The sequence below is a fragment of the Solanum dulcamara genome, chromosome 11, assembly GCF_947179165.1.
Source record: "Solanum dulcamara chromosome 11, daSolDulc1.2, whole genome shotgun sequence".
Taxonomy (NCBI): Eukaryota; Viridiplantae; Streptophyta; class Magnoliopsida; order Solanales; family Solanaceae; genus Solanum; species Solanum dulcamara.
The window spans coordinates 52,368,624-52,382,385 of record NC_077247.1 but is presented as its reverse complement, the minus strand read 5'-3'; the positions used below and the strand labels follow the sequence as shown (position 1 = coordinate 52,382,385).

At 37.2% G+C, this 13,762-nt stretch overlaps 1 protein-coding gene across 1 annotated transcript; it reads left to right on the top strand.

Annotated features, from left to right (window-relative positions):
* Nucleotides 1-2,266: 2,266 nt before the first annotated feature.
* Nucleotides 2,267-13,019, top strand: LOC129872060 (serine acetyltransferase 2-like). The gene is made up of 10 exons (XM_055946911.1): nt 2,267-2,792; nt 3,657-3,854; nt 3,947-4,006; nt 4,459-4,554; nt 4,663-4,687; nt 4,866-4,960; nt 10,996-11,162; nt 11,261-11,334; nt 12,296-12,355; nt 12,708-13,019. The coding sequence occupies exons 1-10, from the start codon at nt 2,535-2,537 to the stop codon at nt 12,740-12,742; spliced, it is 1,068 nt and encodes a 355-aa protein (XP_055802886.1). The 5' UTR covers nt 2,267-2,534; the 3' UTR covers nt 12,743-13,019.
* The last annotated feature ends 743 nt before the right edge of the window (nt 13,020-13,762 follow it).

Sequence of the window (13,762 nt, the reverse complement as noted above, 5' to 3'; positions counted from 1 at the left end):
GCAAAAGCTATAGCCGACCACTAGACTATCCAACTTCTTCAAAGTTAACCATGGAGAAACTCCAACTTTTTTCATTTATTTTCAAAAAAAATCTACGAGAGAATTCTTTCGTAATCTTAATTAAGATATCCATTCTCCTTTGAGAGACAAATAAAAATAAAACCTTTTTAAACAAGTTTTTTTTTTCTTTTTTTTTTGGGTGCGTGTCCAAAGGGGGAACAGTAACAAAATTGATTAGAAATCGTAGTTGGACGTGATAGAGAAATGATGGGGGCTATTTTGTGAATTCAATATTAGTAATGTCTCTTCCAAGCCATTGTCATGAAGTATTAGGGAACAATAACTAACGGACAAATTAAGAAAATGGCTTTATATAGGGGTGGTTAGTGGTTACGTGATAATGTTTCTTCAATTGATTGATATTTTGTTGTCTAACAGAGCTACAGGTAAGTGGAAGACCTATTAAAATTCTACAACTTGTTAAACATATATATATTGTTTTGTTTCATTTTGTCTGAACTTGTTAAACCAAGCATATTATTTAAGATTAAATAATTATAACTACTTATATTCTTAAAAAGAGTCACGACTTGGAAGAAAGAAATAAATTTCTAATTAAATTATTTCTAAATAACAAATTACATTTCAATTTTGAAAGAAAGTAAAAATTATATATTCTTTCCGTCTTAATTTACGCAACAATATTTTATTGAACATGAACTTTATGAAATAAAATATTAAAACTTTTGAAACATATATATTCCTAATATGAAAAGCTCATTTTTTTTTTGAATTTAATTAAAAAAATAATATCATATAAATTGAGATCGAACCGATAAAATGAAAGAGAGGCTAGTTTGTTTTTTTCCTAAGGTTGATCATATGAAAAGATAAAGTTCCCTACTAAAAGGACTTTGCGCAGGGGCATTGGTGGCACACGTGATGTCCACGAAGGGACACTAGAATAAGGTCATGTTGAAATGTATCTGGTCGTATAAACGATCAGGTACATCAACAGTACTCCCCTAACTGGGACTATACGGTACCCTGTATACTATAAAGTTTTTAAAAAGGGTATCATGAATTTCTTGAACGTTTTGTCTTGCTAGTGTGATTATAATAAATCAGAATAATAGTAATTATATTACTATAATTACTATTTGTTTCTTGTTTGATTACTTGTGATAGCAGTTCTCATGTCCCACCAGCCAACATTAATAATTGCAACTATTAAATCTCCCTCTATTTTCTTTCCACACTAATATTTTCTGCATATATCAGCTTTGTTATATCGTTTACATTTTCAAAACAAATAAACAAGTTTTTCTTCATTTAAGGATACTAAAAATAAGTCTAAGATCAGATTTTGATCTAATCGATCTATTGAAAAATACAAGGGAAGGCTATTGAAGATATCCATCCGTTATATATTACTTCCACCAAATTTAAATTTGATTCAATGAAAAAACTAACCTTAAAATGAGTCTCAACAAAATGAGTTAATACGAATTTTCATCATTTACTTGACGCTTGAAACCTTTGTTGGTTTGGTGCAATGAGGATCAACTTTTTAGATAAAAAAATTGTTGATTTATTTATTTGATTGAACTTAGTTCACGAGAAAGAGTCCTTAGGTTTGATCTATAATTTGTGTGATAGCTACAAACTAAATCTTGTACATATAACTAGTTACGAATTTATTAGTAATTTATAAACTTTCTATTTTTAATTAGTTAAAGATGAATATCCTTTGAGATTTTCATTTAAATTATTTATCACTATGGTCTATAACATTATAAAAAATTGATTCTTTTGAATATTTTTTAAATACTAATAGTGTCATATGTGAATATTATTTATTATCCTTTTCTATCAATTTATTTATTTGATTTTGATTTAATACAGAATTTATAAAAATAATTAAATAAAACTTTTAGATTTTGAATGTTAAACTAAAGATATGTAAAATATAGTAGAATTAAGAGTCGCGAGAAACAAAGACCCAAAGAAAAAGTAGGATAAACTAATTGGAGTATTATATATACTCCTTCCATTTTTTTTAAAGTGAATTTTTTTTCCTTTTTAATCTGGTTTAATTTTAATTTTTTCACGTGACATATTTAAAACTACAAAATTAACAAACATTTTGATACATTTAATATAATTTTTTTCTTAAATTTGGGATGGTCATTCTTTGAGCAGGAAGAGTAAAAAAAATTCACACCTTTATTGCTATATTTGATTACATTTGAGAGTATAACTAGTCAAAAGAAAGTTCCTATGGTCCAAAAACATCCCAGATTTGCGTCTTTCTAAATCAACCACACCATACGCAATTCCAAAAATGAAAAGTTTCTAACCCCACCCCCACTCGTAGAAACTGAAAGAAAGTGTCTAGTGTGTGTTTATCACCATCATCATATGCTTCTTCTTTCTTTCTCAACGCTTCATAATTGCATGCACCCTATAATGGAACCCTAGGACTACGGTGTTCCTTCTATATATCAATACACTAAAAATAATAAATCTTTTGAATGGCTTGTTCTTGTTTGACCGACGGCACTTGGTTCGCTTTTTCTCAAATGCGCACCTCCTTAACAACCACCCTACAGGTGGAAGATCCACAACCCAATTCCGTCGGCATGCCCGAGTACCGCTTAGAAAAAGTATTCCCCGTTTACGCTGTTGGCGTTTCCGAACCCGACCCGAACTTGATCGTCTCTGTCGCTAACACCGCTTCTACTCTTGGTGACCCTATTTGGGATGCTGTTAAGCTTGAAGCTAAGCTTGAGGTCTCTTTTTTCTTCAGAAAGATTCTACCTTTTTCTTCTTTTAACCACTGTGTATTGACCAACTAGTGTGCACCTATCTGTTTTAATACTTATCCTTGATGCTTTCACAAGAATCAAGACATGTGAACGTTTAGACAGATGAAAAGAAATTACGATTTTGTTAGGATTTGAGGTTGCTTTACACATAATTTGACCTCAACAGAACTGTTTCATTCATGATACAAATAATCAGTTTTTTTCATTTCTTTTTTGCTAATATATAGTCTTTCTTGGGATTGGATTTACGTTAGTGTTATAGTTGCTAAGGACTTATAAATTAATATATACTGGAGTAATAGTTTAATCGTTTGAAGCAAGTTACTTATTCTTGTTTCCAGGTTACCCATTCACATGTGCTATAGACAGTCACTTGGAGCTTTTACTTTAAAGCTATGTTGTTCAGACCCTTCAAAAATTCTGCTTTTGGAGTCATATTCTATTTTTAAGAGTCTGAGCAACATAGCTTTTAAGTTATCTGATAGATTAATTTTCAACACTGACAGTGGTGGATATCAATGAAACTCAAGCTCTAGTACTCTTATGTTAGTCTTAGATCAAATGGATGTTTTCTAGTGTCTGGTGTTTGTAAGCTTTGATAGTGGAATTAATGTAACAATTTGATAGTTTGATAGGGGAGTTAATGTAACAATCGTTTCAGCTTTCCTTCATCAAGAGAACATGTGTAATAAAGATCTGAAATCTACTATGTAAATTTAGGAAGCTGGATTCTCTCGATTTGTTAGTTTTGTATAGACTTTGAAAATGTTATAATTAAGCTGATAGCTTTGTGGAACCATTTAATGTTGTTTCTATTATGCAATCCAGGCAGAGAAAGAGCCAATATTAAGCAGCTTCTTGTACGCGAGTATTTTGACACATGATTGTTTGGAGCGGGCATTGAGCTTTGTTCTTTCCAACCGGCTGCAAAATCCTACACTTTTAGCAACTCAATTAATGGACATATTTTCTGATGTAATAATGCACAATCGGTGCATCCAATGTTCTATTCGACTTGATTTACAGGTGCCCTCGCGATTCTATGAATCTCAAATATATTCTATCTTTATATTTTTTGACAAGGACTAACAGTTCCTATTGTCCCTTCTCCTTGACAGGCATGTAAAGATAGAGATCCTTCATGTTTGTCATACTGTTCTGCTCTTTTGTACCTTAAGGTGCTGTCTTTTGGTCTTTTATTCTATTTAGATGATTGTTGTTAATATTTTTGTTTTATTTGTTCCTATCTCTTCTTCCGTTGGGACCTAATTTTTTTCCCCTTTATTTTGTTGAATATTTGCTTGCAGTTACATCAACTTCTTTTCTAGATGCTAACAATTAAAATGCTAAATCAACTGAACTTGTAAAGGAGCCTCATTAAGTTTACCCTTGGTGTTTATTTGTTCTCCTAAATTTTTAGCAAGGCAAACTATCTTTTAGCAAGACCGTTTCTTATCTTAATAACCTCCATGCTTCATATCAGTGTTTCTTTATCACCGGCTTTTAGTTGATTTATAGAGAGAGGGACATATGACAAGAGAATTATGGTTCTCAATCTACTGAGAATTTTGCTTTTCTGATATTTGATTGCAAATTGTCAAAATCCTGAGATCAAAACTAATCTGTTTAGGGCTATCATGCTTTACAAACACATCGAGTTGCACATACGCTATGGAATCAAGGACGCAAAGTCTTGGCATTGGCGTTACAAAGTCGAGTTAGTGAGGTAATCTTATATCCTCTACTTGTTGATAGCCATCATTGTACTTTTCAACAGCACTGGACCTATTGCTCTATGTTGCTTCACTGTGATGTAACTGTCACTTCAATACAGGTTTTTGGAGTTGATATACATCCAGGTAATCATTCAGTTTCTCCACCCCATTATCTGCACCAAATGATATGGCTTCTGTTCTATTCCTGTCAGTTAAATTCTCACAAGAGTTACTTTTGTGAAAACTACCAGTCAATTATCTTATTAGTGGATCTACATCGATAATTATGACTAGGTTATACCTGTGTTTGCCTATAAAACAGCTGCCCAAATTGGAGAGGGAATTCTTCTGGATCATGCGACTGGTGTTGTAATTGGTGAAACCGCCGTCATAGGGAATAGAGTTTCACTTATGCAGGTGAGTTATGCCAATCCTCTATGTTGGGTGTTGGTGTGTCATTTAATACTAATTTCCTGCACTGTAGATTATGTGATTGAGGGAAGGATAAGATAATTAAGCTTTTGCTTATTCACTTTGCCTTCATATTAAAAGATCTAACTGAAATTTGAGTATCATGGCTATGGTAAAATTCAAATATATATAGGACTGACAACAATTATTAGAGTTCTTCGAGCATGCAGTTTTAACAGATCATTGATCAAAAGTTTCCATTGTCTTGTATTGGTACTATTTTTTATTTTATATTTTTTAATTAACGAAAAAATTGAAATTCTGCTATTGTAAAGGCTGGTACAGATGTTGCACAACTAGATCCTTTTTCTTTGGAGCTTGTCAGCAATGCTTTCCCAAGCCCTCTATGTGATTGTTTGAATCCGAGTAGATGTTCAGGAGTACCTTGCAATGAGTGGAGTGTGTTTTAAGTTTACTTTATACTTTTAAATTTACAAGTGAAAATTCAGTTCGTCATCTGTCACTTTTCAATCGTTTATCCTTATATGTCTTGAAATTTTTGAAAAACCCTTTCAAAAATACTCTAGAACATCCTTCTCTCTCCTCCCAACAACGAATCCTGAAAATCTTTTTAGCAAAATTTTCCTTGACGTCTGTTCCTACATAAGTCACCCCACCTCCAGAGCTCTGCCAGTTCATGAGGTGTGGATTCTTCTGCTTGAATTTGTTGAGGCAGGTAGGGTATACCATCTAATTTATGTGGCATGTGATGCAGAGAGTATAGATACAAGAATCAGTTCATACACCCACCAGAGCGCAAACGTATTTGTGGACACGAGGGAAAGCCTGTCAAAAGATTCTTCACATGAGGGCAATAGTATAGTTTTTGTGTAGTGATTTCTAGTGATGTCTTGAGGTGGCAACTAGCTGGAATCCTTCTATGTGAAAGGAAACGGATTCCTTATGATCTATTACCTAAAGAATTCATTACATCACGTAGAATATCATCAATCTGTGCTATATAAGCTGGGAAACTTGAATCTCATGGGAAAGTTCATACTCCCTCTATCTTGAAGATAGTCCAAATCTCCGTTTTGGTCTGTCTCAAAGCAGTGTCCACTTTTCCAAAATGGGAAGTTAATACACTTTGCACAACAAGAAGTTTGGATGCTTGTTACACCCATCTGTATTCCTCCATCTTATTCTTCTATAACATTAAACTCAAAATACGGCTCACATGTCCTTGCAACAAAATACTAAACAACTAGTATTTTTAAAGGCTTGTCCTAATAAGTGCAAAAAGTCTTTTACTTGTCATTTGACAAACTTAAACTTTTGAACCCCTGTATCGTATAATGAAGCCCATTTATTGGCTCCCAGGTACTGAGCGGGTAATATGTAGACAGTCCACCCCTGTGAACCTGTGCTCTGACCAGCTTAAACTTTCAATCTCCGAATCCTAATATGAAGCTCATTTATTGCCTCCCAGCTGCTGAGTGGGTTATGCAAAGAAAAGTCAGCAAAGGAAAAGAAAAGTAAAAAAAAAGGGCACCGTCCAAGAAAAAGAAGAAAAAGTTTCAAAAGTTGCTGCCTCTTTTGACAAAAACGCGTAGAAAATTAACGCGTAATTTTTTTTACGCGTGTTTGTTTCCTATAAATAGAGGGCCTCGTTCCCTCATTTAATTCATTCAAAAAAGGAGAGAGTAAGAATACAAAGAGAGTTATACACCAAGATAAATATTATAGTCTTGAGTGTCCTCTTTAGTAGTTGTTCCTTTTATAAAAGAGAAGTGTTTATTGTTGTTTTCTCCTTATATTTGAGAGCAGTGTACTCCCATATTATCATAGTAAAATCCTTCTACCCCGTGGTTTTTCCTCTCTATTTGTTTGAGGGGTTTTCACATAAAATTTTCGTGTTTAATTTATTTTCATTATAAAACATAGTTCTCTCTACGCTTACAAACTCTCTCTTCAATTTTTCTGCGCTTGCTGCCAAAACCAACAACACCACGAGGTGCGGAACACTCAGGCGAACAAACCCCAGTTAACTCCTCTAAGATCTGCTCAGCCACGCGCTGTCACGCGCCGTCAGAAGCCGCAAATCTGCGACGCCACGCGCTGCACGCACCGGCGCGTGTGGTAGTTTCCGACCATTTTTTGACTTCGTTTTTTCTCCCAGGGTGGTCGCCTCTACATTCCGAGGCTGACCATATATTTGTATCCAGTTTTTCGGCGAGTGAACAGTGCTCCGGCGGTGAACAGTGTTTTTCCGGCAGTGAACAGTGTTTCGACAGTGAACAGGTTTTACTAACTTGGAGTTGGTACCTCCAATAGCCCATTTTCGATATTTTAGCCTATAAATATTTATTGCATTACCAAATTAAGTACCTATCTCACTGTTATTAAACAATTGCTAACTTGTGCTATACTATTGATCGTTCGTTTATCTGAGAGTATCCTTTCAGTAGCGTATTTCTGCGTTTCTGGCTTTAGTGAGCGATGGTAGACTAGGGTCATGTTCTCGGTTGGGATCGAGGGCCAGGGTTGGGAGGGCTAAGGGGGCTGAGGGAGCTTTTAGATTGAGAGTAGGGTCTTGGAATATTGGGACCTTATCGGGAAAGTCCATAGAGTTAGTTAAGATTCTTAAGAAGAGGAAGATTAATATAGCTTGCGTCCAAGAGACTAAATGGGTAGGACCTAAAGCTAAGGAGGTGGATGGGTACAAACTTTGGTTTTCGGGCAAGTCGAGGTTTAAGAATGGAGTAGGGATCTTAGTAGATAGCGAGCTTAGAGATCAGGTGGTAGAGGTTAGGAGGACCAATGATAGGATGATGACGATTAAGTTAGTCGTTGGAGGGCTCACCTTGAACATTATTAGTGCCTATGCGCCGCAAGTGGGGTTGGACGAGGAGACAAAATGGCGCTTTTGGGAGGACTTGGACGAAGTGGTGGTCAGTATACCGCCTACTGAGAAGCTATTCATAGGAGGAGATTTCAATGGGCACATTGGGTCTGTTTCGACGGGCTATGACGAGGTGCATGGAGGATTTAGCTTCGGGTGCAGGAATAGTGGAAGAGCCTCACTCCTGGATTTCGCAAAAGCTTTTGGTTTAAGGGTGGCCAACTCGAGTTTCCCAAAAAAGGAGGAGCACTTGATAACCTTTCGTAGCTCGAGGGCGGCGACGCAAATAGACTTCTGGCTCCTTAGAAAAGATGATAAAAGCCTCTGTAAGGACTGCAAGGTCATACCAAGTGAGAATCTTACGACCCAACATAAACTATTGGTCATGGACTTGGAGATAAGAAGGAAGAAGAAGAAGAGGGTCGTGGATGACCGACCGAGGATTAGGTGGGGTCGTTTGATTCCGTCTAGTGCCCTAGAGATGGGGGAAAAACTGATGGCTATGGGGGCGTTGGATAGTAGGGGGGATGCGAGCAGTATTTGGGATAGGATGGCCAACTGCATTAGGAAAACAGCTAGAGAGGTGCTGGGGGTCTCACGAGGCCGCCATGGTAGGCACCGAGGGGATTGGTGGTGGAATGGAGAAATCTAGGGAAAGGTAGAAGCAAAGAAGCAGGCATATGTAAAGTTGGTAGATAGCAAGGATGATGAAGAGAAGCGAACGAACAGGAAAAAGTATAAGATGGCGAATAAGGAGGCGAAGATGGCAGTTTCGACGGCTAAAACGGCAGCCTTTGAACGCCTTTATGCAGAACTAGAGGACAAAGGCGAGGATAAGAAGCTATTTAAGTTTGCCAAGGCGAGAGAGAGGAAGGCACGCGACTTGGGTCAAGTGAAGTACATCAAGGACGAGGATGGTCAAGTACTGGTACAGGAATCCCGCATTAGACAGAGATGGCAGTCATACTTTCACGAACTCTTGAACGAAGGAGGGGACAGAGACTTTGTGTTGGGAGCCTTGGAGCACTTGGATAGGCGTCGCGACTTTGGGTATTGTAGGAGAATAAAGGTTGAGGAGGTTAAGGGAGCTGTTCGTAGGATGAGCAGGGGAAAAACGACCGGACCTGACGAGATCCCTGGGGAATTTTGGAAGAATGCAGGTAGGGTAGGATTGGAGTGGCTGACTGCGCTGTTTAATGTCATTTTCAGGACATCAAAGATGCCGGAAGAATGGAGGTGGAGTACAATCATTCCCGTGTACAAGAACAAGGGAGACATTCAAAGCTGCACCAACTATAGAGGTATCAAGCTGCTAAGTTACACTATGAAAGTGTGGGAAAGGGTGATGGAAATGAGGGTGAGGAGTAGTGTGTCTATTTCAGAGAATCAGTTTGGATTCATGCCGGGGCGCTCGACTACAGAAGCCATTCATATTGTAAGGAGATTGGTGGAGCAGTATAGGGAGCGAAAAAGGGACTTACACATGATATTCATTGACCTAGAAAAGGCCTATGACAAAGTTCCAAGAGAGGTCCTATGAAGATGCTTGGAGGCGAAATGTATACATGTGGCGTACATTAGAGTGATTAAAGACATGTATGATGGAGCTAAGACCACGGTAAGGACGGTAGGAGGGGACTCGGAGCACTTTCCTGTTACGATGGGGTTGCACCAGGGATCGACTCTTAGCCCGTTTCTATTCGCCCTGGTGATGGATTAATTGACAAGACAAATACAAGGTGAGGTGCCTTGGTGTATGTTGTTCGCGGATGACATAGTCCTGATTGACGAGACTCACAACGGAGTTAACGACAAGCTGGAGGGCTGGAGACAGACGTTGGAGTCTAAAGGATTTAAATTGAGTAGGACCAAGACAGAATACTTGGAGTGCAGTTTCAGTGGCCTGCCGCGTGAGGCTGACGGGGAAGTGAGGCTTGGTACCCAGGCCATTCAAAAGAAAAGAAGCTTCAAGTACCTTGGGTCTATTATACAGGAAGATGGAGATATCGACGACGATGTTTCACACCGTATCGGTGCAGGGTGGATGAAATGGAGGCTCGCCTCCGGAGTGCTGTGTGACAAGAAAGTGCCACCAAAACTCAAAGGCAAGTTCTACAAAGTGGTGGTTAGATCGACTCTATTGTACGGGGCAGAGTGTTGGCCAATCAAGAAACTTCATGTTCAGAAGATGAAAGTCGCGGAAATGCGAATGCTGCGGTGGATGTGTGGGCATACTAGGATGGATAGAATTAGAAATGAAGATATCCGAGACAAGGTGGGAGTGACATCGGTGGAGGACAAGATGCGGGAATCGAGACTGAGATGGTTTGGGCATGTGAAGAGGAGAGACACAGATGCTCCAGTGCGGAGGTGCGAGAGGTTGGCTATGGACGGTTTCAGGAGGGGCAAAAGGAGGCCGAAGAAGTATAGGGAAGAGGTGATTAGACATGATATGGCACAGTTGCAGCTCACCGAGGACATGACCTTAGATAGGAGGCTGTGGAGGACTCAGACTAAGATAGTGGGCTAGGTGGCCTATCTTTTCTCCATAGTAGTCGTAGTTGCGCTCATTTGTTTATTAACATTTGATTTTTGCATGGGATTACTGCTTATATTAGTTGGCCCAGTTTACTTTGGGTATCCTATTTTATCTATAGTAGTTAATGCTCCTTTATCCCCGATCTTTCCTACCCTGACTTTATCGCTCTCATTATTCATATTTTTATATTGTTTTCTATATGCTTGGCTTTACTGACCTATGTCTTGTTTTCCTTGTTTTCCTTGTTTTTCCTCCCTTGTTCTTCTCTCTTAAGCCGAGGGTCTTTCGGAAACAGCCGCCCTACCTTTCAAGGTGGGGGTTAGGTCTGCGTACACTTTACCCTCCCCAGACCCCACATGGTGGGACTATACTGGGTTTGTTGTTGTTGTTGTTGTATTATCATATCAAATTTTAGTTGTGGTGCTTCCTCCCCAAACAGGTTATTGTAGACCCCAGGCTCCTCCTCTTGTATTTGTATTTAACACAGCATACCTTATTATTCATTCTCCACATCGTGTCTGTAGATTCATTCGGTGGAGATGCTTGTCGGTAGAAATTCTGTTTAGTACTCTCTTTTTAACCTGAATATATTTTGCACAGGGTGTAACCTTGGGAGGAACTGGGAAAGAAATTGGTGATAGGCATCCCAAAATAGGTCAAGGTGCACTTATTGGAGCTAGTGCAACTATACTTGGAAATATAAGAATAGGGGAAGGTGCAATGGTTGGTGCTGGTTCCCTTGTAATGAAGGATGTTCCACCCCACAGGTTGAGTATTTATATATTTTAAACTTCTGGTTTATCTGTAAAGTAGTCTGATAAAACATGATATACTGTTTGCAATGTGCCGTCCTTTGGTTTTACAGTATGGTGACAGGAATACCAGCAAAGGTGATTGGTTATGTAGATGATCAAGATCCATCTTTAACTATGAAGCATGGTATGTCAAAGATGTTTGCTTTAGTAGCAGTATATTCTTTTCTCTCGTAACTCGCTCTATTGCGGTTAGTTATATTATGATATATATGCCACATATGCATGTATCTGTCCTCTCTTGCAAGAGTAAACTCTTTTGTACTATTTACTTGAGGAATAAGGAGGAACAATATGATGGATCTTCTTTATTAGGTTGTTTGGGTCTTGGAGGATGGTAAAAGGGGTATATTCTCTTACTCTTAAGAGGTTTTCCTGGATTATCTGATTGGAGTTGCTTTGTGTAAAATACATATGCTTGTCTACATGAATATGGGAACAATAAGGGGGATAAAAGTGATTCAACATTTAACCCTACTAATAAAAATGAAAAAGAAAAAAAGAGATTCAACACTTAAATCCCTTCCCAAGTTTTAAGTAAGCGGCACAATAGGTTTGGAAATATGAGAGAGAGAGAGAGAGAGAGTCTCCAAGTAGTTATTGAGCAGATTGATGTTATCCTTTTTACTATAAAGACACGGAGATAATGTCATAACATGAGTGAAGCCAGAAGGTGCCATGAATTAAAACAAACGAGATCCTAGATGGTAACTTTAAACAGAAACATAAAGGTGTAATACAATTGTAAAGAAAACGAAAGGCCGTGGACATATATGATCAGTACTCATCTTTATTCTTTACTCTATCAAATTATGATGATGTTTAATAATGTCGGAAGTAAAAGTCATAATGAGAAGACTTTCTCGATAAAAAATGTTTCTAATTTCTTTGAATTAGCAAGAGTTGACATATTAGACCCTGAATTCTCACCAGTCTAATATCCTGATGGCTCATACTGACTGTTATACTGAAACATGTAGTTTATAGTGATTGCTCATGAGCTACCAACAGGAAACTTTTACTGGCTTCTTTTTTCCCTTTGCGTAGAAGTGAACTGCTCATTGCTTTTTCACTGCCATATTTTGCAGATGCCAGCAAGGAGTTTTTTAAACAAGTAGCCATTAGCTGCAAGGAAGCAAGATCCAATGGTGAGATTTCATTATGCCAGTATGTTGTTTAAAGTAGGGATATATTCACCTTAGTTGGAACAAACCAAGAGTCATCCATTTGGGAGTCAAGCTTTGCCCCTACAGCAGCTTCTGCCTGGAAGCGAGCTATATCCTCTTTGCCACATCCAAATCAATGATAACGATGTTATAGATATTCCAATTAGGGGTGCTTCGTAAGTATATCCTATAGTACCTTTGCTGTTTCCAGACTCCTGTAGTCAAATCTGTTTGAAAAAGTTTTACTTGCCACTTTGAGCAGTCATTAGTGTTCAAGTTTGTCTTCATATTAGTAGCATCACATAATTCTTCTCTGTATCTCTCTTGTTGGCAGGAGCTGTTGCTTCAAAAGACGATGGCTCAACATGAGAGATTAATGAAGACACATCTTCATTTGACTTAATTAACCCCAATTCACTTCAATGTGTGAAAATGGTTTTAGTGTTTTCACCATCTTTAATACTATAGGATTTCTGAAAATAGAAAAATAAAGCTCCTTTAAAGATTGATCTTCATTCAATCGACGTGTAATGCCATGTAATGTGTGCTGATCTAAATTATGTATTTCTTTCTCCAGGATATTGTCACTTTGTATATTTGTTTGAATTGGTTCTCGAATGAAATATTGGGACATTCTGTTTATTAATGTTCACTGTGGATTCAGCCAGTACCTATATAATATCATCATATGTAACTTTCGCGCTTTCAATCATTCAGGTGAATGTAACTACTTCAAAACTGTCATATACCAGTTCTCAAACTAACTTTTTATCTCGGAGAAAAAAACAACTAATCTTTTTAAGAATTATTCAATATTTTCAACCTGTACTATTAATGTATTATTAGATCATCTCCCCGTGGAAATAGAAAAGGAAAAGAAAAAAGAATTACAGGTAGAACAGACCAGACAGAGGTTCTAACTTATTTATTTATTTATATTCTTACAGCTACTTATTGAGTATTTTGAGAAATTTGCCATAAGATAAGTTCGATTTGCCGACAACTACGTTTCTTTGCAAAAAATATCATATTAATCAAGTGTAGTAACTTTTAAATGGATACTTATAATTTATTCGATTTTAACTTATTACATATTTTTATTATATAATAATATGGCTTTGTGCTTTTTATAAAATATCTCAAGTAGCTCATACTATCATCTTACACAAAAAAGTACAAATAATATTCTTTTATTAATCAATTACACAAAAGAACATTACAATCAAAATAGTCGAAATACTAACATTACGTACTAATGTTAATTTATATATTAGCAATAGTAATAATATACATAAATTATATATGGTTTTTATTTTAATTTTCATCCGGTGTCTAGAGTCTGTATTGGAGCCTTCATGTAAATTCGGATTGCTCATTGCAGAGCTCATT